This window comes from Magnolia sinica, chromosome 14 (assembly GCF_029962835.1).
Source record: "Magnolia sinica isolate HGM2019 chromosome 14, MsV1, whole genome shotgun sequence".
NCBI classification, from domain to species: domain Eukaryota; kingdom Viridiplantae; phylum Streptophyta; class Magnoliopsida; order Magnoliales; family Magnoliaceae; genus Magnolia; species Magnolia sinica.
Window position 1 is genome coordinate 70,771,773 of NC_080586.1, and position 23,934 is coordinate 70,795,706.

A 23,934-nucleotide genomic window follows, 5' to 3' on the forward strand; every position below is an offset into this window, starting at 1 on the left:
AATATGAATGCACCAAATAACATTACCCAAAATACATAAAAGAGTTTAATTCGGATCCTGATACATCTTACAAAGACATCAACACCATAACAAACATATCAAGGTTGGATTTATCAAAACCCAATTTTGCACACAAGTCCATCCATGGCCCATTCTAATCCTTCCCGTCAGTACCTGAACCTTTTCTGGCCATGGGAAGAAAAACCCACATCATATTCTTCTCCGGACAAAAGATTTGACCAACACCAGCCTCTTCTTCTTCTCAAACCATCAGCCAAGACAGGAAGACGCAGCGAAGCATGACCAAGGTACTACTACCATTTCAGTGTTATTGCTAAGTCTAATAGAGCTTCTACCTGACGTACGGCTTGCTGCTTCTCCTGTTGCTTCAACCTAGTAGCAACAGATTCAGGATCAAAACCTTGCATGGTCTGTGATTGGTCTTGTTCTGACCGGACCTCTTGCAGCAATGCATCGACTTCCCGGATGAAATCGGCCCTCAGCAGCATCTCATCATCTTCTGGTGGCAGACCAATGCGACCTACATGCTGACCAAAACAAACAGAACAACACCAAATGTTGACTGCCTTTAGAAGTGTGACGCTTACAGAACATCAACCAAGTTGAGACCAAGATTTCCAGTTACCAACTAAGTGTCAGCAGAGAATCTGATATGAAAGGGGGAGGGTACATGGGTCTAGTGGTACCGGTACCACCATAAGCTATGGTAGTTCTGGGAACATGTGGGGACCACATGATGTGTGGGCTACATCTACTCCGTCCATCAGATGCGTCACCCTAAAGTACCCCCGGGGCCTAAAATTCAGGCCGATCCAAAACCCAGGTGAGCCACAGCATTGGGAATAAGCTGGGAGGAGATGTCCACCCTTGATTTGATGGGGGCCCACCATGTTATGCATATGGAATCCAGGCTGTAAAAACCTTTCATCTGGCCTGGCACCAAATATCAGATGGGCCCCACAGAAAATCAAGGGTGGGTGTCCCCACCCACCTTGTTCCCTGTTCTCTGATTTTCTGAACTTGGGGGTTTATTGAGGTGACACATCGGATTGATGTGTTGGATGAAATATATACATCTCATGGGCCCCACATCTGCCTGGTACCACTGATGCCAATGCCAAAGGAGCACCTGTTTATGGAGACAGTGAGACACCCTTTCTTTCTACTTATGCTAATAGAATAGTGCAACTTGCTTGAGGATAGTGCATACGCCCATGCACATATACAAGGCAGCTCATGTATAAGCTACCCTATGTGCCACTGTGGCAATTAACTATAAGATTCAATCCATCCATCAGGGTGGCCCCCCTGTATAGATGCCCTGGTCCAAGAAATCAGTAGGTTCACTAATCAGGTGTACCACAGTTTATGGAACAAATGTATGGCTGAATAAAACTTGGGTCAGGTTTTCAAATCCGTCCAACTATTTCTACCATCGTGGTGGTCCACCTGATGAACAGACCAGCCTGATTTTCGGGTTAGCAGATCGTCAAGGTTGGCGGCTGGCTTGGATGTTGTACTTGTTTGCTGTGCTGGCACATGTGGTGGCATGGAGATGACAGTCCTTGTACACATATGGGGTTAGCAAACCTCCTTCGTGATAATTGAGGGAATTTGTTATTGGGGTTAAACATCTGGGTTTCCCTTGCCCATCCCTTCGGCCATGTGGTTGTCTTAGCTGAAGGGGCGCCTTGCGCTTCTCGCATTATTTCAGGGACCATATCCCCTACAAGTTCATACCATTGCATCACCAAAAATGTGGGAGAATGCCAATTCAATATAATATTTTTTAAGATTAACTAAAGTAATCAAGCATCTAGAAGAATCAGATCACACTTTGTTACGGGTCACGCACTTATGACACTCACTCCCATCCCCTAATACGCAAAAGATGGAATAGCAGAATCATGGTAATAGGGCTGTGAAAGGTGGGGCTTGGGGTTGGCTTCAGCCTAGAAATTGAACTGGTCAGGCAGGCCTATTCAAAATTTTGATTTTTCATGGCCTGCGCCTGGCCCATTGACAGCCTACATAAGTGTAAATTTCGGTACAGGTAGGAATCGAAGGAATGCGAATGCTACTAGCACCAGCAGGATAAGAAACTACTTGTGTGCCAGCATTGCACCCACGCATAAGATCTAGGGCATTCATCACACAAACCCTCCACGTACCCTGGCTCAAATAATCAGGCAAGTCTGCTCACCAGGTTGGCCACACAAGTAAATCAAATGTGGACCATAGATTAGCTGTCCATTTTTCATAAAGAGGGTGCAAACTTCACAAAAAGAAAGAAGAAAGTAAAAAAGCAATACCAACTAAAAAAAATAGTTAAAAAGAAGCAGCACATGAGACGTACCTTATCAATGTCCAACCCAGCTGGAACAAGTATACTGAAAGGATCCTCTCTTGGAAAGGTATCAATCATGCGTTTTCTGCATTCCTTAAGCCACTCTTCATCATGAAATCCATCGTGCAAGTTCAAAAGATCGTTCAGCAACCTCATGGAAGGAGTAGCCTCCCTCTTCAGTATCTCCATCTAAAAATTGAAAAAGAGTAGAAACTTGTGTGGCATTCCAGCAATGAATGTAACTAGAGAAAAACAAAAAGGCAGTGCAAGGAGAACTTGGGTGTTTGATTATCATACCTCTACCCTCCTGTACAAGAGATCTAAACTTCTAATGGCATCCTTTTCATCCTGGCGAAATAAAGAATAGAAGATAAAAATCCATTATCAGCCTTGTGATGGGAGAAAAATCCAATGATAGACAATTCCACTGAATTTCTTGTCATAATAAAACCAGTATATACAGAAAGGCAAATTTCATTGTATAAAACCATTATGTTTAGCAGAAAAGCACATCAGTCAACAAAACAAAATACATCGACAGCATGAAGAAATAGACACATGACAATTGTTTCAATAGGCTCTATTTATACCAAGTTATAAGAAGAATGGGAAAGATGTAACACCAATGACTATTTTAAAGTAAAGCCTCCTAGTGGTGATGATCTCAAGCGTACAAAATTGAGGCAGGGTTTCAAAGTTCATGCTACCTCTCAAAGAGAGAGACAAACTCCAGCAACAAATCAAAAAGAGAAATGGTTAAGCGATTCATGCAAATGAATGAAGAGGCGATTCACAGCAGAAATGCAGACCACTCACCAGGTGGTCACATTGTGAGCATGACCTGGGACAAAAATCAGGCTGGTTCATTCAACAGATGGGCAACACAATCGTGAGAAAACATGGATCGTTAGTGAAAAGATTACCACGGGTCTATATTCCAATGCACAGAGTGGCCCACCTGCTTAGTGGACTTTTTGTGCCAAGGATATGTTCATGGCAGGACCTATCTGATTGAAGCATGCCACGTCTATCATGAGAGAACCAAGCACATTAAAGTAGATTGCCACTTCATCCTGGAGAAAGTGGCTAGCAAGGAAATTTGCATCAATGTTTTCAATATCGGTATCGACGAATGTAATGCACCCTTGAGATACAAAAATATATCGGGTTATCCATTGGACATATCGGATATATCGAATAATGTTTTGCTGTTTTTGGGAAACATTGGAAAAATTGTCCAATTTTTCAATGAAACTTCAAATGTTAAAAAGGACATCATCGTACACTTAGAAATCAAAATATCACAAAAAAACAAGTGCACATAAAAAATTTTCTTTGTATAATGTCCTAAACTATGCACGGTCTGACAAAAGTGATGCAACTATATATATATATATATATATATATTCACACATGCACTCACACCACAGTGGAATTTCACCACAATGGGTACTCGAACCCATGACCTCGTGTTGAAACTCTTGTGAGTCTACCACGGAGGCACGAGTAAGGACCCAAGTGATGCAACTATCTTAAAATCAATTCATATCATTTATAAATCTAAGAAATGGATTAGAAGATTTGACAGAAAAAAAGGGATTTGTAAGGTTTTTTTCATTTGCAAGTGAGGTTGTCACTATCGATGTACCGATAATACTATTGCCGATACATCATCGATACAATGCGATACATTGCAATAATATCGCCGATATCCAAAAGTCCCGCAACTCCCTATGGGTTTCGTATCGTTGAACTGCGATATTGATAATATCGAGCGATTCACAAACATTGATTTGCATGCTATTTGTCAAGTCCCAAGATCAATTGGCAAGTATATTCACTAAAGCTCTGGGCGGTACTCATTTACATCGTCTCTTTGTCAAGCCAGGCATTCACAATATATATGCTCCCAACTTGCAAGGGAGTGTAACGGGTGTGGGCCGTACCACTGTACGGCCGAGCCATCTCCATCTTCTAGCACTTATATGCCATTTAGAAGAGTTTAGGACATAATGGATATTATTGCTTTTGCTATTAAAGGACACAACTGGTATTTTTTGCTTTTGTTACGTGCGCACGCACGCACACACACGAACTGTACATGTAAACTCAAGCCATATAATTCGTGGGCTTCAATTCAGATGGATATTGAACATAATTAAATTGATTTGATGTCCTGCTTGGCTGATTGGTGGACATTTAATGGACAGCAGGACAAGAACATTCAATGGTCCAAATTCAACAAACAGATGCTAATTAATCAGAGATTAGGACCACCAAATCAGTATGAACTTTGGAAACTAAATTCTCTAATACTGCCCCACAACTTGGACAGTTTTGGTTAAGCTGATGTATGCCACATCTGCAATTTCAAAGTGCTCGAGTATCAACTATCACACTCTACTGAATTAAATCCCTTTGACAACCACTTCTCCACCCCTCTCCTGCATCTTGCAAACCACTTCTTCTCTCCCCACATGCACAGTATGTGTCATATCCACTAGTATTATTTAAGGTGAGTGCAAAACATATTCAAGAGTTTTGCTAAATATGTAACCTCTACATAAGGACAGCTTGTGCGAACATGGCATGTGAGTGGGAAATGAGACTTGTAGGTGGACCCCCATGATGAAGATACCTAACCCAAAACTAGATCAGTCAACTCAGCAGGTAGGCCACATCACCAAAAAAAAAAAAAAAGGACAGTTGCCAAATGCCAGAAAGTCCATATTCAACCTACGCTACAGCCTGCTTGACCTCTGGACCGGTTTGAGTTTTGACTTTGTACCAGACCAATTTCATATGGAGCCCACCTGATCCATAGCTTGGATGTCAACATTTTCAACAAGATTCTTGATCTTTGCCAGAGGTTGAGTGTTCCCTTGCATCATGCTCCCTGGGAGACAAATTAGTTGGAGAACTCAGGAAAAGATTGTGTTTCCTATCCCTGTAGTTTCAGGACTCTGATTTTCTTTAAGCAATTCTTTTGACTCCTTATTGCTCTTTACAATATATATACACATACAGAGAGAGATGCTCACATGCAACTAGTTGTATGTCCAACTAGTTGGTGTGTGGGACCCACCATGGTGTTTGTACATCACCTTGCCCACCCATTAAAATTATCCTATCATGAAAATGAGATGCCCCAAAAATTAGGTTGATCCAACTTTTAGGTGGGGTACACCACAACATTCACATGAAGCATCCCATTTTCCTGGTTGGATCGTCCTGATTTTTAGGGCATCCTATTTTTATGGTGGGACAATCTTGCCGGATGGACAAGATATCATACAAACACCATGGTGGGCCTCACACACCAACTAGTTGTGTGTGAGCATTACTCATGTGTGTGTGTATATATATATATATGGAAAAGGTTCTATGCGGTCGAGCTCATGGGAACTTCCCATGAGGTCGAGCTGTGTGGGCCACCATGATGCGTGTTGACCATCTACCCCATCAATAAGATGCACCATTCCATGGTGGGCCTGGGGCTTAAAAATCAAGTCAATCCTTGACTTTTGTGGGCCACACCACATACAAAAGTTGAGAGGGGATACCCACCATTAAAACATTCATAATCATTTGTTGGGCCCACCGAGATGTGGTTCACAAATCCAACCCATCCATTGTGTCTGTCGTACTTGGATGAGGGGTCAAACCAAGTTTCAGATGCATCCAAATTTTAGGTGGGCCCCACCAAGTGTTTTTATATGTTTTAGGCATGTCTTCACACGGTTTTAGATGGTATGGCCCACTTGAGTTCCGTATACAGCTGATTTTTGGGATATCCCATAACCTAAAGGGGACCCATCAAATGCACGATGTTGATGGTCTACACGCATCAAGGTGGGCCCCACACAACTCGACCTCATGGGAAGTTCCCATGAGGTCGGTTCTATGAGGTCGAGCTCATGGGAACTTCCCATGAAGTCAAGCTGTGTGGGCCCCACCATGATGCGTGTCGACCATCAACACCGTGCATTTGATGGGTCCCCTTTAGGTTATGGGATATCCCAAAAATCAGCCGTATACGGAACTCAGCTGGGCCATACCATCTAAAACCATGTGAAGACATGCCTAAAACATATAAAATCACTTGGTGGGGCCCACTTGAGTTTTGGATGTGGCTGAAACTTAGTCTGACCCCTCATCCAAGTGAAACACACAATGGATGGGCTGGATTTGTGAAACACATCTCAGTAGGCCCAATAAATGATTATGAATGTTTTAATGGGAGGGTAATCCCTATCAACTGTTGTATTTGGTGTGGCCCACCCAAGTCATGGATTGACTTGATTTTTAAGCCTGTGGCCTAACATGGAATGGTGCATCTGGCTGATGGGATAGATGTTCAACACACATCATGGTGAGGCCCACACAGCTCAACCTCATAGAACCATTTCCCATATATATATATATATATATATGGAGGGCGTAGCGATATATATACCTTTATCTTAGTTAGACCAAGCACCCACCACACTCTGTTGAGCGGGCCACACGGGGGTGTGCCCCAAGGCCATCGTTCACCAGTCAAGCCTTACGCAATGTGTGTGTGTATGTGTGTGTGCGTGTGCCCACCATGCTCTGCTGAGTGGGCTGTAAGCCATGGACCGCAAGGCCATCGGTCACCAGTCAGGCCTTACACAACGTGTGTGTGTGTGTGTGTAGGCATAGTTGAGAAATTCTGTATGCTCGGAAATGGAAACAAAAGTGATCAAGAAACATGAGACTAAGCATTGAAGTATACTTTAAAATACTAAAAGAAATTTCAATTGTACTTATGACACAACACAAGAATGAAAGATATTTTAACAATGTAGAAAAGAGAGAAAACTGTTAAGAAACTGAAATTAGAACGCATACATCACGTCGAGCAAGGTCAAGGCGATTCCAAATGACCATTAGAACCAGTTCGGTAAGTTCGCCTTTATCAGCAGCCTCCTCAATTTTCTGCATATTGAAAAACGGAAATGCAATTATGAACATCAGTTCCAAGAGAAGAGGTCGCTATTCAAGCAAAAGTAGGCAAAAAAGAGAGTATGAAACAACAAATATAGGGTCCGGATGCAAACACGATGTGTAGTGTGACTAGTGTCCTAATTAGTCTGTGTGACACTACAACTAGGGTCCATGATTCAGTGATCCAGACTGTTGGTCTGATGGAACCCCACTGGGGATAGGAGTTGCCCCAAAAAACCTTTCACACTGTAGCACTGTTGACATCCAACCTTTGACATTTTTCCCAGACCATTGCTGTCTTTTTCTTAATATTTTCTCTAGATACTGCTCAAAGTGTTTTGGGGCATTTCCCATCCACGTAGGCAGTAGGCCCATGAAATAAACGATCTGTATCAACCCCACTCATATGGACTAGGCCTCATTAGGGCACTCAAATTCAGATGTGTGTGAACACTTATGAGTATGTAAGTGTGCGCATGTGCATACAAGATGAGTTTGTGCATGCGTGTGTTCATGCCAATGTTTTCCGTATTGTTATCACGTAATGTATCACACCCTTGGGATACAGATACATATTAGTTGTCACATGGGAATGGGATATATTGGTTGTATCGCGTAATGTATTGTTGTTGTTGGGAAACAATGAGAAATTGGTCAAAATTTTCAATGAAACTTCAGGGATTATTAAAAAGGACATCAATACATACTTAGAAATCAAAATTTTTTTTTTTTTTTAAAGGCGCGATTATAGGTTTCCTTTGTATGGGGTCCTAATCTAGTGTTGCCTCCTGAACTGATGCAAGTATATTCAAAGTCTATACATATAATTTATAAATGTAAGAAGACATGTATGGAAACACAAGCAATACGTTCAAAAGCAAAAGAAGTAGAAAAATAGAAATATAACATGTGAATAATGTGTTTAGTTGTGGCTTAGACTCAAATAGAGTTGCACGGTGGCTCGAAATCATCATCTTCATCTCAAAGAAGCTGAGCGTAGTACTGCTAATCCACAAATCAACAATATTATGTCCAAGTCATAGTAGAATGATATCAGTGAAGATACAATCTAACATAACGTTGGTACTCATCCTCTCTAATTTGAAAATTTTTGGGGAAATTTTGAATTTTCCACAAATCGGCCCATCTTTCCCCAAATCCCAAAATTAAGTATATGTGATGACGATTTCATCAAACACTTCTAAATACTCTAAAATAGGGGGCCAATTGACCGTTGATCGAATTGGAATTTTGAAACAAATATAATTTTTTTTAACATTTTTAATTAATTTTCAATTAAAAATAATTTTTTTTGTCGAAAAATCTTTGAATTACCAAGAATCACTAGATTAGGTTACATATATGTTCAATTTTGTATTCGGATACAAAGATTACAATCGATTTGCGAGAAATTGAGAAATTTCGATTTTTCACAATTTTTTACAACTTAGCCCGTCTCCCCCAAATCTCAAAATTGAAGCTCCAAATCCATGATTTTTTATGCAAAACATGAAGAACCATGGATTTTTAACCATTTGACATTGATTTAACAAGATTTACAACAAAACCAAAAAAGAATCGAAAATTGAAAATGCTCACTGGATCAAACAAGTAGGATATATCATCACTACCTGTGCGTTTCGTATTGCACAAGTGGGATACAATATATATCGTGGGATGTATTGGCTGATATCGTTGATCCTGAAAACATTGGTTCATAATTGTGCTTGTGGGAATTGCTAATGTCTCCACCTTAATGACGATGAACACACATACAACATATGCACATGTCCAGACTAAAATTTTAAATTCATCAAGCTTACATACAACAATTGGAATGCATGCTCACATCCAAATCAAAATTTGAAATTCATAAGCCCTGTCTATAACAAAAAGGGAATGATGTAGAAATAACCATTTTTTTAACACACACACACACACCCCACATGGGCACTCAAATCCATGACCTTGGTGTTGAAATAGACTCTGTCTACCATTGAACCATGGGTTGGAACCCATGTAGAAATATCCACATGTATGAGTATACAAAGAAAAGGTAAGCAAATATACCTACTTCGTGGGGATGTTAGTAACATCCCTGAAGCTTTTAAATAACACATGGGACAACCAATCATCGATCTGGATTGTCCATTCATTCCATGCCACTAGGGGCATGCCGTTGTGCAAAATCCAAGCCAATAGAATGATCTGAATCCTTCAACATTTGGACATTTTCATACAACCATCCATTTTTTACGGGGTTGTATAGCTTGAGATTCTAAGCCAACTAAAAAAAGGGTTGTGTCGAGTTGGCAGCTGTTGTCAAACTTATGCCATAACTTTCATCATGAATCCGAACCAGAAGATGAATCAAATGGTTAGCATCATACAACCAAAGCGTGTCTATGACCTTCTTATACTGAATCTATTCCTTCTGGTATATCTCCTTTTATTGAAATATTTCATCATTTATAAGAGAAGATACTACTGGCACACTTCTCTCTAGTGGAAAAAAATGCCTAGTTCAAATGCCTCTTGATGAGGCGCATCCAAGCACCTACACGAGTTTATCGAAGGAAGAGAGCTGGGGCCCCAGCCCTAGCTTCATTATGGTTGGATGATCATTACATGGGGCCCCAATTCAAGTTCTTAGACACGTTAAAGACCCTAAATACATGATTGTGCATCTTTGAAGACCCCACATTAGGAAGATGCATGTATGTTGCTTATTTGGAACTGATTGATACATCTTTGGCCTGTTTGACGTCACCTAGCCTAACCTAGACCACATTTGGAAGTTACAAACGTTAGACCATGCCATTGGATATCTTGAACACATTGGTTTGGTGATTCAGACCGTTGGCTATGTTTGGAGACTTGGGTTTAGACGTACGGACACTCTAGTTTGCACATTCGAGTCATGAACATGTGGACCACATTCATTAAAGACGTTGATCACATGTGGACGTGTGGACGTACCTGTTGCACATTGGAGATCATCCTTGTGCTATGTGGCACATCTCTATTTCTACTTTATTTTTCAGTTTTATTTAAGATTATTAGAGATTTATGTTTTGATCATGACCGTTTATAGATTTGGACAGTCAAGAATCGTTCTAGACTTAGGGTTTGCTTAGGTTTTCTTACATATATTTGTTTGAAACTTGACACTTGAGATTATAGACATATTGAATGAAATTTCTCTACATTACTTCTTTGAGCAGGAAAACTTCTTGTGAATGGAATTTAGTGTGAAGCCATTGGAGTGATTCCAAGTTATCTTTCTTATTCCTATCTAGGTATTTCTTTCTTCTCTCTCTCAAACCCTCTTTTCCTATTGAATTTTTCTCTCTTCTTTCTCAAACCCTAGCTACACCATCATCAATCCAACCGATCACTGACCAAACCGACCCAGTCCCACCACGCCATCCGTACAACTGTATGGACGTTCCCGTACGCTGCACAGATCTATTTGTATAGCCGATCCTCCCTCCCATTGATCATTTTCTCTTCTTCTCTATTTTATAAAACCCTAACCCTAGTCCTAGCCTTTTATAAAACCCTAAATTCCCAATTTTTTATTTTCAAACCCAAACCCTAATCCATTCAAACCCTAACATACTGCAATTGAATCATCGAATCTAGAACAAATCCTATGCTAGATGGAAGTTCTACCTTCCATTGGGCCATTTTCAATCAATATCCTTAAGGATCTATTTTGCCGGATTGTGATGTGGTCTTGAACTTGAGTTTAATTGAATATTCGATTTCTTTATATTTGTGGTAGATTGGCTTTATTTGATGCTTTGATTTACTTTGTTAATCCATTAATTAATTTATTTGCATCATCATAATTTACGCCACCCATCCTACATCAAATTTTGGTATCAGAGCTATGGTTAGCATAGAGTTTAGTGAGCCCATTACATTTAGAGTCTAGGGGTTTCATATTGTCGTGTCTAGAGTTAGCAATTTTTTCCATCTTCATTACATTACGTTTAGGGAATTTAGTTGTCAGCTCTTCCCAGTTAGCATTCCTAGTTTATGCCCACCCGTAGTGGGCGTGGTTTTGGTCTACATTCTATCATGAATTTGGAACAGCTTACCAATACTATCAATGCCATCGATAACTGTCTCACGACCGTCGAGGCCCAAAGTAGAACCACCAACAACCAACTGGCAGCCCTCCAGAATGAGACCAATACTCACATGACCAAGTTGGGAACTTCCCTCCATGTAGACCATAAAAATTTGGAAGATGACCAATCCTAAGCGGGAGGTCAAGGTGGAGGACGCGAGAGAGGATGTGGCTGAGGAGTTGGCCGTGGTGGGGGGCGTACCCAACTGCCCCTTGGAGAATACTAAACCCACCCTGATCCCGATGAGCAAGTGATGAAGAACATAAAGATTGAAGTGTCGAGTTAAGACAGTCGCTTAGACCCAAAGACATTCCTCGACTAGCTAGCAAATATGGATCATTATTTTGAGTAGTACGATATGTTTGATAGCTGTTAGGTGAGGCTCACCAAGATGAAGTTGGTGGGCCAAGCCAAATTGTTTTGGACAAATATTGAGTGGAAGATTGAGAGGTCTAGTGAAGATCCAATCTCACAGTGGATTGAGATGAAAGAGATCTTAAAGGAAAAGTATCTTCCCCTCTCTTACCGCCAGAGGCTCATGGATTAGTGGCAATCCCCCGTTAGGGATCTATGCCCATGGTTGATTACATCACAAAATTTGATGAATATATGATGCAGTGTAACATTAGAAAGGACCCGTTGGTGACCCTTTCTCGCTTCAGAATGGGCCTCCAACCCGAGCTTCAACGTGAGCTCATTCCTCACGACATCAACACCTTAGAGTATGCATATCAAGTGGTAGAGGTGGGCATCGAGTCAAGTCGGACCAAGTTAGGTCTAACTCGACTCGATCTGGTTTTGAACAAGGCTTGACCCGAACTCGATCCCACTTTGTACCGAGTCCAGCATGCCTGACTCGATCCGAGTCCCGGTCTAGGCTGGGCTTCTCCAAACTGAGTCCGACCCGATAAAAAATACTGAGTCGGATCAAGTTCGCACCAATTCGGATCGAGTACGGCCCCTGTGCTTCTCTTTTCTGACCCAGAAAGGATGCTGCCCACTCTTTTGTACGACCATATCTCCTCATACAATCGCATGGTGTCCCCCACCCCTACCGTGCCATCCTACACGCTCGTAGCCCTTCGACCCTATTCCGCGCCTATTACTGTATCGCCTCGCCTCTCTCTCTCTCTCTCACGTGAGTGCAGTTGTTGAAATTGGATTGCGTACTGAGTAAACTCAGTTGGGCCCACCTTGAATGTATGTGGTCTATACACGCCGTCCATCTGTTTTTCCATTTAATTTAAGGGGTTGAGCCCAAAATTGAAGCACATCCAAAGATCAAGTGGATCATACCACTGGAAATAGTGGGGATAATGATTTCCACCGTTGAAACCTTTCTAGCCCCACAGTGATGTTTATTTGTCATCCAACCTCTTCATACGATCATAAAGACATGGATGAAGGTAAAAAACAAATATAAGCTTGATCCAAAACTTCTGTGGCCCCCAAGATTTTTTCAACGGTAGAAACTCAATTAAACTATTTCCTGTGGTGTGGTCCATTTGAACATGGGATATGCCTCATTTTTGAGCTCAAGAAATGGATGGACGGAGAGGATAAAATACATAAATCATGGTAGACCTCACAGAGTTTACTCGATATGCTAAGCGTAGCACTATGCAATCCGCTTCCGCAGTTGCTGACTGTTTTGGATCTCTTTGAAATCGGATTGCATACTGAGTTACTTAGTACACTATTATCATATCGAGTAAAATGATTTGGGCCCACCTTGAATGTATGTGGTATAACCACGTCGTCCATCCCTTTTTCCGTCTAATTTAAGCGGTTGAGCCTAAAAATAAATATATCCAAAGATTGGGAGGATCATACCACAGAAAACAATAGGGATAATGATTTCCACCGTTGACAGCTTGCTAGGCCCTACAGCGATGTTTATTTGTCATCCAACCTGTTCATAAGATCATACAGATATGGATGAACAGAAAACACAAATATAACCTTAATCCAAAACTTTTGCAGCCCCCTAAAAGATTTTCAATGGTAGAAGTTCAATTCAACTGTTTCCTGTGGTGTGGTCCATTTGAACATTGAATATGCTTCATTTTTAGGCTTAAGCCCTAAAATTATCTGGGAAAATGGATGGATAGAGCGGATAAAATACATAAATCATGGTGGACCTCACAGAGTTTACTCAATACGCGAATCGTAGTGAGTTACTCACTACGCAATCCGCTTTCGATTTCTCTCTCCGGGATTTGACATGTACACCCCCACATTTCTCCCTAGGATTTGACATGTACAGCCACTCGGATTTGACATGTACACCCATTCTATATACTCTACCTGACTATCCGAGTCAAGTTGGGTTTCGGATCAGGTCAAGTCTGACGGATCGAGTTTCGGGTCGAGTTACGGGTAACTAGAACTTGACTCGATTTGAGTTCAGATTGGGCGAAGCCTACTTGGTTCGGACTGACTCACCCACTCGGTTCGGGTCGAGTCGGGTCTGAACGAGTCAGACGAGTCGAGTCGGTTCGTGCCCAGCTCTATCAAGTGGTGCAAGAACTCGAGCAGTATCTGAAACAACAATTCATGAGGCGATTCGACTCATGCGATTCTAATGTCAAGGCCAATCCCCATGTAGTTAAGCCTAATTTTGGGACTCATTTTAAAGCCCCTACTGGCACTTCGTCCAACAACCGGGATGTGAAGGGTAAAAGTTTAGTTGGTACTAGCTCGAGGGGAAGTTAGCAAGCGTGGTGTTACGAGTGCCAAGGATACAACCATTTCGCATACCATTGCCCTACGAAAGAGCGAAATAAGGCCATCGTGATTGCCAAGTTGGATAGGGATGATCAGTGTGATTATGAAGAAGTCCATGAGCTCGAAGTTGGTACTAGTGATGAAGAAGCTGAAAAAGTTGAGGCCGCGGCACTTACAATTGTTAGATGCGCCTTGGCTCAGGCTAAAGAAAGTGATAATTAGTGCAGGAATTCAATTTTCCATACTTCCACTACGTGTGGTGACAAAAACTATAAAGTAATAATTGAAAGTGGCAGTTGCACTAATGTGGTCTCCATTAGCATTGTCTTTCGTTTGGGTTTGAATACCATCCCTCGCCCAGTGTTCACAATATTGATACTATCGGCCGATATTATCAGTATCCCAACCCAGCAATACGAAACCCGTCGGAAGATACCAAGAATTTTTTTTTGAAATTGTATGTAAATATCCAAAAAAATTGGAAAAAAAAAAGAGGAAAACTTTCAACATGTGGATTTCCGTACCTGTAGAAGAGTTTGCGCTGATCGGAAGCTGCATTTAATGGGCCATTCGAATCGAAGTGCATTGTTCGAAGGGAATTAATTTCAGAAGTTTGTAGGGAATTGATTTCGAAAGATAATGCGAAAAAAATCCAGAGATTTGGGAGAGAAATTAGGGTTTTAGGGGCCGAAACCCTCTCTGCTTTGAAATAGGACTTCCGAGCCTTTTTTTTATCGCGCGGTCAAAAGTCGATTTCATGCGAAAGATATTCGTGCATGAAGTACACGCACTGGGATGATAGGTGGGGCCCATTGTGATGTTTGTGAGCAATCTGCCACGTCCATTTGTTTTGCAAGCTCATTTTAGGACATGCGACCAAAAATGAGGTGGATCCAAAACTCAAGTGGGCCGCACGAGAGGAAATAGTAGGGATTCAGTGACCATCGTTGAAACCTTTTTTTGGCCACATAAGTTTAGAATTAGGATAAGTTTTTATGTTTTCACTTCATCCCAATGGGAATGACCTCATAAACGGTTTGGATGACACATAAACATCAAGGTGGATCCCAGGAAAGTTTCAACGGTAGGAAACTCTTTCCCCAGTTTTCCCTCTCGTATGGCCCACTTGAGTTTTGGATCCACCTCATTTTCGGTCGCATCTCCTAAAATGAGCTCGTTAAATGGATGGACGGGGTGGATTTCTCACAAACATCACAGTGGGCCCCACCTAGCATCCAAGCGCAAGAACTTCCTGTGAAAGCCTTTTGCAGGAAATCTACGTCAGGCGCGGATTGAACGGATGGTCCTGTCAAAGGCTCTGTACGGCGCACCGTGATGTATGTGTTTTATCCACACCGTCCATCCATTTTGATAGGTCATTTTAGGGTATAAGGCTAAAATGTAGTTAAATATAAGGCTCAAGTGGACCACATGACAAGAAGTCGTGGTGGCAATGATATCCACCGTTGAAGCTTTTGTAGGGCACATTGTGATGTTTATTTGTCATCTAGTCTGTTCATAAGGTCTGACGGACCTAGATGAAGGGAAAACATAAATATTAGCTTGATCCAAAACTTTTGTAGCCCCTAATTTTATTTTTTTTAACGGTGGCCATTCAATGACCACTTTTTCGTGTGGTGTGGTCCACCTCATTTTTGGATTTGCCTCATTTTTTGACTCATTCCCTAAAAAAATATGCCAACATGAATTGACGGTGTATATACACCATATTACGTCGAGGTGGCCCGATAGTCAGGGTACCACCATATTAAGTACATCCTCTGATGTGGTCCACTTGATCTCTAGATCTGCTTCGTTTTTTTCTCAGGCGTTAAAATGATCCAAAAAAATGAATGGACGGCATGGATACAGTGCATAGGGCCCACACAATCTGCCTCATTTTTTGAGCCAATACCTATCGAAAAGTATAAATATCAAAGTCAGGAACAGGAGAGCGGATAAGGTGAGACCCAATACTCACCCAAGATGGTGCGGCTACAGGGCCCACCTTAATGTATGTATTATGCATCCATGTCGTTCATCCGTTTTTCCAAATCATTTTAGTGTAATATCCAAAAAACGAAGCACATCTAATTATCACGTGGACCATCCCAAAGGAAAAAAGTTGTGATTGACTATTAAAGGGATACAAAAGTTCTGGATCAATCTGATATTTGTTTTTTCCTTTCATCCAAGATTATGTGAACTTATAACAGATTGGATGGTAAATAAACACTATGAAAACACTGAGGTGAGCCCTAAGAAGGTTTTAATGGTAGGGCCTTCAATCAATATTGTTTCCCATGGCATGGTCCGCTTGATAATTGGATATGTTTTTTTTTTTTTTTTTTTTGGGTATGGTGCCGTAAATTAAGGTGTCAAAACAGATGGATGGTGTGGATATACATGTCTTGATGCATTTATAAATGTTATGCAACATATTTAAATATAGTTGTTTTAGTTCAATCAGACAGCGCATAACTTAGGACCCTATACAAAAGAAACCTATTATGTGCACTTTTTTTTTGAGATTTTATGATTTAAAAGTGTGTATTAAGGTCATTTTTAATAATCCCTGAAGTTTCATTGAAAAATTCAAACATTTTCCCAATGTTTCCCAAAAGGTGCGATAAATTACGTGATACAAACGATATATCCCATGCGATAACCGATACGTATCTGTATCCCAAGGGTGCGATATATTGTGCGATACCGATATTTCGAACATTGCCCTCACCCTTAGTCCTATCGAGTTTCATAGGTTGATGCATCGCCAATGTCAGTTTCTCAGTGGTCTCTTTTTCCCATTCAGTTTCCTCCTACAAATACATGTTGTGGTGGGATGTTTTGCCCATGGATGTAGGCCACATCATTTTGGACTGACCTTGGCTGTATGATCGTGATGTGACACAATTCGGTTGTTCGAATACGTGTTCTTTTATTTGTGAAGGTAAGAGGATCAGGTTAAATCTTCTCCACGCCAAAAGTGCCCTAGAAAAGGAGGGCGTAAAGAATGGTGATTCGAATTATGTGAAGAAGCCTCAACCTATGTCTCTCCACATAATAAACGTAAAATATTTTGAAAGAGAGGCTAGAGTTTATTTGACGATTTACGCCCTCAGGGCAAGAGAGGTTAGTGTAGAGTCATCGCTTGAGGTGATTTTGGCATTGGAGGAGTTCCATGATGTTTTCCCAAAGGATCTACTGAATGAGCTTCCACCCATGCAAGACATTCAACATGCTATCGATTTAGTCCCCGGGTTGACTCTACCAAACCTCCCCCACTACCGAATGAACCTCGCAGAGCATGAAGAATTGGAGAAGCAAGTTGATGAGCTTCTTAGGAAATGGTTCATTTAGGAAAGTTTGAGTCTGCGTGCTGTGCCAGCCTGCCAGCCCTCCCCACGCCTAAGAAGGATGGCGCGTGGAACATGTGCGTGGACAGTCGAGCCATCGACAAGATCACTGTCAAGTATCAGTTTCCAATACTGCGTCTTGACGACATGTTGGATATGATGACCAATACCACGATCTTCTCTAAAATTGACCTCAAAAGTTGGTATCATTAAATACGTATTCGCCCATGAGATGAATGAAAGACAACCTTCAAGATGAAGGATGGGCTATATGAGTGGTTGGTCATGTCTTTGGCTTGATTAATGCTCCAAGTATGTTCATGAGAGTGATAACCTAGGTGTTGGGGGACTTTATGGGTAAGTTTCTAGTGTTATATTTCGATGACATCCTCATTTATAGTACTTCCAATGAACAACACTTCCACCATTTGAGGTAAGTTTGTGAGGTCCTTGGAAATGAGAAGCTATATGCCAATGTTCTTTCATGTTTGATAAAGTTTTCTTTGGGTTCATTATTTCATTTGAAGGCATGTCTGTTGATCACGAGAAAGTCAAGTCTATAGTAAGTTGGCCCGAACCACAAAACATTCATGAGGTGTGTATCTTCCGCGACTTGGCTACTTTTTATAGGCGATTCATTCAAGGCTTTAGTTCCATTATGACTCCTATCACAAATTGCCTTAAAAATGGAGAGTTCAAATGGACTAATGCTGCCTCCAAAGCATTTAAGGAGATTAAGGTTAAAATGATTGAGACTCCTGTCATGTGCCTTCCCGACTTTTCTAAAGTCTTCAAGGTTGCGTGTGATGCATCTAGTATAAGTATAGATGGAATGCTTAGCCAGGAAGGGCACCTTGTTGCCTATTTTAGTGAGAAGTTGAATGAGGCGAAGCAACATTACTCTACCTATGCCAAGGAATTCTATACAGTAGTCCAATCCTTACGACATTGACGACATTACCAACTACCACAAGAGTTAGTCCTATTTTCTTACCATAATGCCTTATGATACATCTACTCCTAAAAGAAATTAAACCCAAGGCATGCTAAGTGGATTGAGTTTCTTTGAGAGTACACTTTTGTTTTGAAACACAAAGCCGGGGTCGAGAGCAAACCTACCGATGCCCTTAGCTATAGAGTGGCGTTAATTTAATCCATGAGCGTGCAAGTCATTGGGTTCGATCAATTGAAAGGAGAATATTTTGTGTGCCCAAATTTTGGGAAGGTGTACACGTCACTTTTGGGTGACCAGTCAAGGAGTGACAGTAGGTTTGTCCTGAATCCTGATTGATAAGTTTTTATTTAAATGTGCCAGACTCTGCATTTGTCGTACCTCCCTACGGGATTTTCTAGCTTGGGAACTTCGTGCCGTAGTAGCCGGTCATTTTGGTAGAAACAAGGCTATTGCCCTTGTTGATGATAGATTTTATTGGTCCAGTTTCAAGCAAGTCGTTGCCAAAATTATTGGGCAATGTAGGACTTGTCAGCTGGTAAAGTAGAAAAGGCAAAATACTGAGTTAAATACGCCTTAGTCAGCACCATACGCTCCTTGGCAAGATATCAATATGGATTTTGTGCTTGGGCTCCAAGATGAGCAGAAAACACGATTCCATTTTTGTGGTAGTGGACCGTTTTTCGAAGATGGGCCATTTTCTTCCATGTTCCAAAACATATGATGCCTCCAAAATTGTCAAGCTTTTCTTTGGAAAGGTGATTTGCTTGCATGGTTTGCCCAAGACCATTGTGTCCGATAAAGATGTGAGGTTCATGAGCTATTTTTGGAAGATGCTTTGGCATATGATGGGTATGGGACTCTAGTTCTCAACGACATACCGCCCTTAAACTGACCGTCAAACGGAAGTGGTTAATCAAAGCTTAGGTAACCTATTGCGGTATCTCGTGGGTGACCATATTAGGACTTGTGATTCGGTTTTACCAGTTACAAAGTTTACTTATAACAATTTAGTCGATAGGCATGAGTCCTTTTGAAGTAGTTCATGGTTACAAGCCTAGGAAGTCTATAGGTCTCATTCCCATGTCAGTCTCCCATAGGCCGTTAGAGTCTACAAATACATTTGCACAGCATATTCATGATTTGCATAATGAAATTAAGAAACGGATTAGCATGAGCAATTAAAAGTATAAATTCTAATTCTCATCGCAAGTTTAAGGAATTCAAGGTAGTAGATTATGTGATAGTTCAAATAAGGCCAGAACGGTTTCCGCAAGGGGCCGTGAAGAAATTACATGCCTGTAGTGCCAGTCCTTATAAGATATTGAAAAGATTAAGTTCCAATGCATATGTTGTAGATCTTTCACCTAATATGAGCATTAGTTTTACATTCAATGTGGAATATGTTGTCCTTTAAGGTTCCAACACTTTCACCCGCTAGACCTTCTCCCGACCCTCACATTGATCCCAAATGGTGGTGCTCCCGATCTGTTTCATGACCTGTAGCTCTTGCCAGACCAGCTTTCTCATTCTTTGCCTCATTTATACTTACCAAAAGAGAAAAGTTAGAAGGTATCTTGGATGAATAGGTGGTTTCCACCAAGCATGGAGGTTTTCAAAAGTATCTTGTCAAGTGGAAAAACAAGCCAAATTCAGATAGCACTTGGATCACCGAGAACGAGCTTCAGAGACTAGACTCGGATCTTCTAAAGCGTTATCACAGTTTTATTTTGCCAGAGGCGAACTCTTCTTAGCCGAGGAGAGTTGATAAGGGCATCCAAGCACCTACACAAGTTTACTGGAGGGGGAGAGTTGAGGCCGAGGCCCTAACCCCGGCTTCATTATGGTTAAATGATCATTACATTGGGCCTAATGGACCCAATTTGAGTTCTTGGCCATGTTAAAGACCCCGCATGCATGGTTGTGCATCTTTGAAGACCCCACACTAAGAAGATGCATGTGGGCTTCTTATTTGAAACTGATTGATACATCTTTGGATTGTTTGAACGTCACTCAGCCTAACCTGGACCACATCTAGACATTACAAACATTAAACCATGCCGTTGGATATCTTGGACACATCAGTTTGGTGATCTAGACCATTGGATATGTTTGGAGAGTCTGGTTTAAGTGTAGAGACACTCTAGTTTGCACATCCAAGCCATAAACACGTTAGACCACATTTATCCAGGCTGTTGATCGCGTGTGGACATGTGGATGTACCTGTTGCGCATTGGAGATTATCCTTGTGTTGTGTGGCACATCTTTATTTCTAATTTTTCAGTTTTATTTTAGGTTATTAGATATTTATGTTTTGATCTTGATGGTTAATAGATTCAAACGGGCAAGAATAGATCTAGAACTTGACATTTTTTTAGGTTTTCTTCTATATATATATATATATATATATATATATATATATATATATTTGAGACTTGGGATGATGGACATATCGAATGAAATTTCTCTACATTGCTTCTTTGAGCAAGAAAGCTTCCTATGAATGGAATTTGGTGTAAAGCCATTGGAGTGATTTCAAGTTATCTTTTTTATTCCTATCCAAATATTTCTTTCTTCTCTCGCTCAAACCCTCTTTTCCCAATTAATTTTTCTCTCTTCTTTCTTAAACCCTAACTCCATCAATCCAACCCATCACTGATCAAACCAACTTGGTCCCACCACATTATTCGTATGACTGCACGGACGTTCTTGTACACTACATGGATTTGTCCGTACAGCGTACGTACAGTCGATCATCCTCCCCCTTATTGATCATTTTCTCTTCTTTTCTATTTTATAAAACCCTAACCTAGCCCCTCCCCCTCATTGATCATTTTCTCTTCTTCTATATTTTATAAAACCCTAACCCCCCCCCCCATTGATCATATTCTCTTCTTCTCTATTTTATAAAACCCTAACCCTGGCCCTACCCCTTTATAAAAACCTTAAATTCCCAATTTTTTTATTTCCAAACCAAAACCCTAATACGCTAGCAAAGCACAATTGAATCCTCAAATCTAGAATGAAACCTATACTAGATGAAAGTTCTACCTTCCATTAGGCCATTTTTGATCAATAGCCTTAAGGATCTATTTTGCGGGATTGTGACGTGGTCTTGAACTTGAGTTTAATTGAATATTCGTTTCTCTAGATTTGTGGTAGATTGGCTTTATTTTATGCTTTCTGGTAATCCGTTAATTTATTTATTTGCATCATCTTAGTTTAGGCCATCCGTCCTGCATCACCTCTGGGGTCCAGACTAGATCTTATTAAGTACAATCAAGCTAAACCAATACTTAAAGTGGAAGGGTAGGGCAAAAATGGAAATGTGCGTTTTTTGTATCTAATTAAGGATTTGGTGCTATAATCGGCTGCTGTTGTCGTTGTTTTCCTTTTCTTTCCTTGTTTGTTTTTTCTTTTCGCCTTCTTAGCTTACATATTATCATTATCTTTCCAAAAAAAAAAAAGAAGAGGAAATCTGTCTTTTTTGTTTTTGTTAAATTGGCACATCTTTTAATTAATAGATCATACGTTTACAGCAGTTCTAAATTAGGAAAGACGAGAAAAGAAAAAAGAGAAACTAAAAAACATGTGAATATTGGCTCTAGATGACAAGATGTGTTTTCTAGGTCCATGGTGTTTAAGGTGTTTTTGGGGTGAGAGGCCCCTCAATTCCTGTTTCTTGTCATTCTGGAAGCAACTGGCCAGCCCCACAAATAACAACTCAGGATTCAGCTATTGCTTATCGGCAGCGCCCCTCACATTTCCAGAATGCAGCATATCTAAGAGAAACATGGAACATCATATCAAGATAGTATATGCCTGAATTACTAGAATGTGATTTGCGACAAATTCTAACACTCAAAAGGTACCTCTTCAACTTCTTCAGCAGATGTGATAAAGCTCGAAACCAATCTCCTTGCTTTCCGAACTTCTTCCTCGGGGTATGCCTTTAACCGTGTGCCAACTTCACGATACTCAGCCACCTTTCTATTCTCCTCCTCATCCTCCTCTTGACGTCTGCGATGCAGCTCCGTTGTTTTTTCCCGTTGGCGTGCTTGCCATTCCTAACATAGAGAAGACTATCGTCAACTTCCAAACAGGAACTGTGGCAAAACCAAGGAATTAAATAGAACAAAAGCTTCTCGCTAGTTCTTGCAAAGACAATACATTTTAACAAATACTAGCCATTAATTAAAAAGAAGAAGAGGGCAATCAGAATGTCTTCTACTAAGAACCAAAAAAAAAAAAAAACAAGTGTATAAATCTACACAGAGGAAGAGCATGCATTGACCCATTAACATCAGCGAGAACGAAAAAGGCCCACTCCTCTAATTCATTCATTAAAAACTCAATAGAACAAGAGAACAAAGATTTGTTACTGTTTGAGAAAATGGGAAAAAAAAAGAAGAACGGGTGCATTTCTCCATCTCCTTGATTGTATCAAACCTTTAAAAGACTTTTTTGGTTTCTTTCACTCCATTGACTCCTTTTTGTTTACACTTGAGGTTCTAGGTTTTTTATTTGATTAAATGCAGTCCTTGGGCTCGTAGCTTGGAATAGGGAACCAAATTTCAATTTCTCTACATTAATTACATCAGTTGGAAAAAAAAAAAAAAAAACCCTCATTTCTCCAAATCATACAAACAAAGACAACACAAAGGGAAATACACGGAGAAAAGATGCAAATAACTTCTAAAACTGAAAAATATGTTAGCCTAATTATATCAATAAGAAAATGAAGACCAATTGTGATGCGGACATCAGTGGTGTGCCCTTTAGAGTGTACCAGATGAGGAGGCGTCGCCGACAGAGTACCAGAGTCAAGGAGTTGATGTGGATGGACGACGGGTCCATCGGACCCACTTTCTGACGCGCTACGAGTGCAGGAGCAGCATGATCACACCCCGACCATAAATCCATGGGTCAGATTTCACACCCTACCACACGAGTAGAGGTGGGCAACTTGGGCTTGATCCGGTGGATCCAACCCGACCAGACCCGACTTGGTACCATTCCGAACAGAACCGACGGTCTGATCGGGCCTGATCGGTTCTGATTGTCCAAATCCGATGGTATTTCAAGTCGGGTTCGGATAGCACTGAATCCGAACAGATCCGGTCCGAATACCCGGACCGAATGGATCCGAACAGACCCGACCCGGAACGACGTCGGGTATACTATAAATACCCTTTTTTTCACCCAAACATTTTACCCTAACTCGTTTTTTCCCCCAAACCTCTCCCTCTTTTTACCCTAGCTCGATTTTTTCCCCAAAACTCTCCCGCCCGAACGAGAACGTGCGAGCTTCCTCTCCTCTTCTTCTTCCTCTCCTCTCGTCGCTCGATCGGAACCACTCCGGGCCACCACTCCAGCATTTATCATGTAAATTTGTGAATCTGGTTGTCATTTCTTCTACTAAAG

The 23,934-nt window shown here is 41.0% G+C and overlaps 1 protein-coding gene across 2 annotated transcripts in view; it reads right to left on the reverse strand.

Moving 5' to 3' along the window:
- LOC131226121 (protein PALE CRESS, chloroplastic-like) overlaps positions 1 to 23,934 on the reverse strand; it is a 39,525-nt gene continuing 15,591 nt past the window's right edge. Inside the window, exons 3-8 of one of the 2 annotated variants that reach the window (XM_058221825.1) lie at positions 22,383 to 22,577; positions 7,241 to 7,327; positions 2,666 to 2,716; positions 2,378 to 2,557; positions 2,128 to 2,193; positions 1 to 548 (exon numbers count right to left, since the gene is read on the reverse strand). In XM_058221825.1, coding sequence (XP_058077808.1) covers positions 315 to 548; positions 2,128 to 2,193; positions 2,378 to 2,557; positions 2,666 to 2,716; positions 7,241 to 7,327; positions 22,383 to 22,577 — 813 coding nt within the window. In that variant the 3' untranslated portion in view covers positions 1 to 314. The remainder of the gene's footprint in view (positions 549 to 2,127; positions 2,194 to 2,377; positions 2,558 to 2,665; positions 2,717 to 7,240; positions 7,328 to 22,382; positions 22,578 to 23,934) is intronic. The other variant, XM_058221826.1, reaches the window with a different exon arrangement.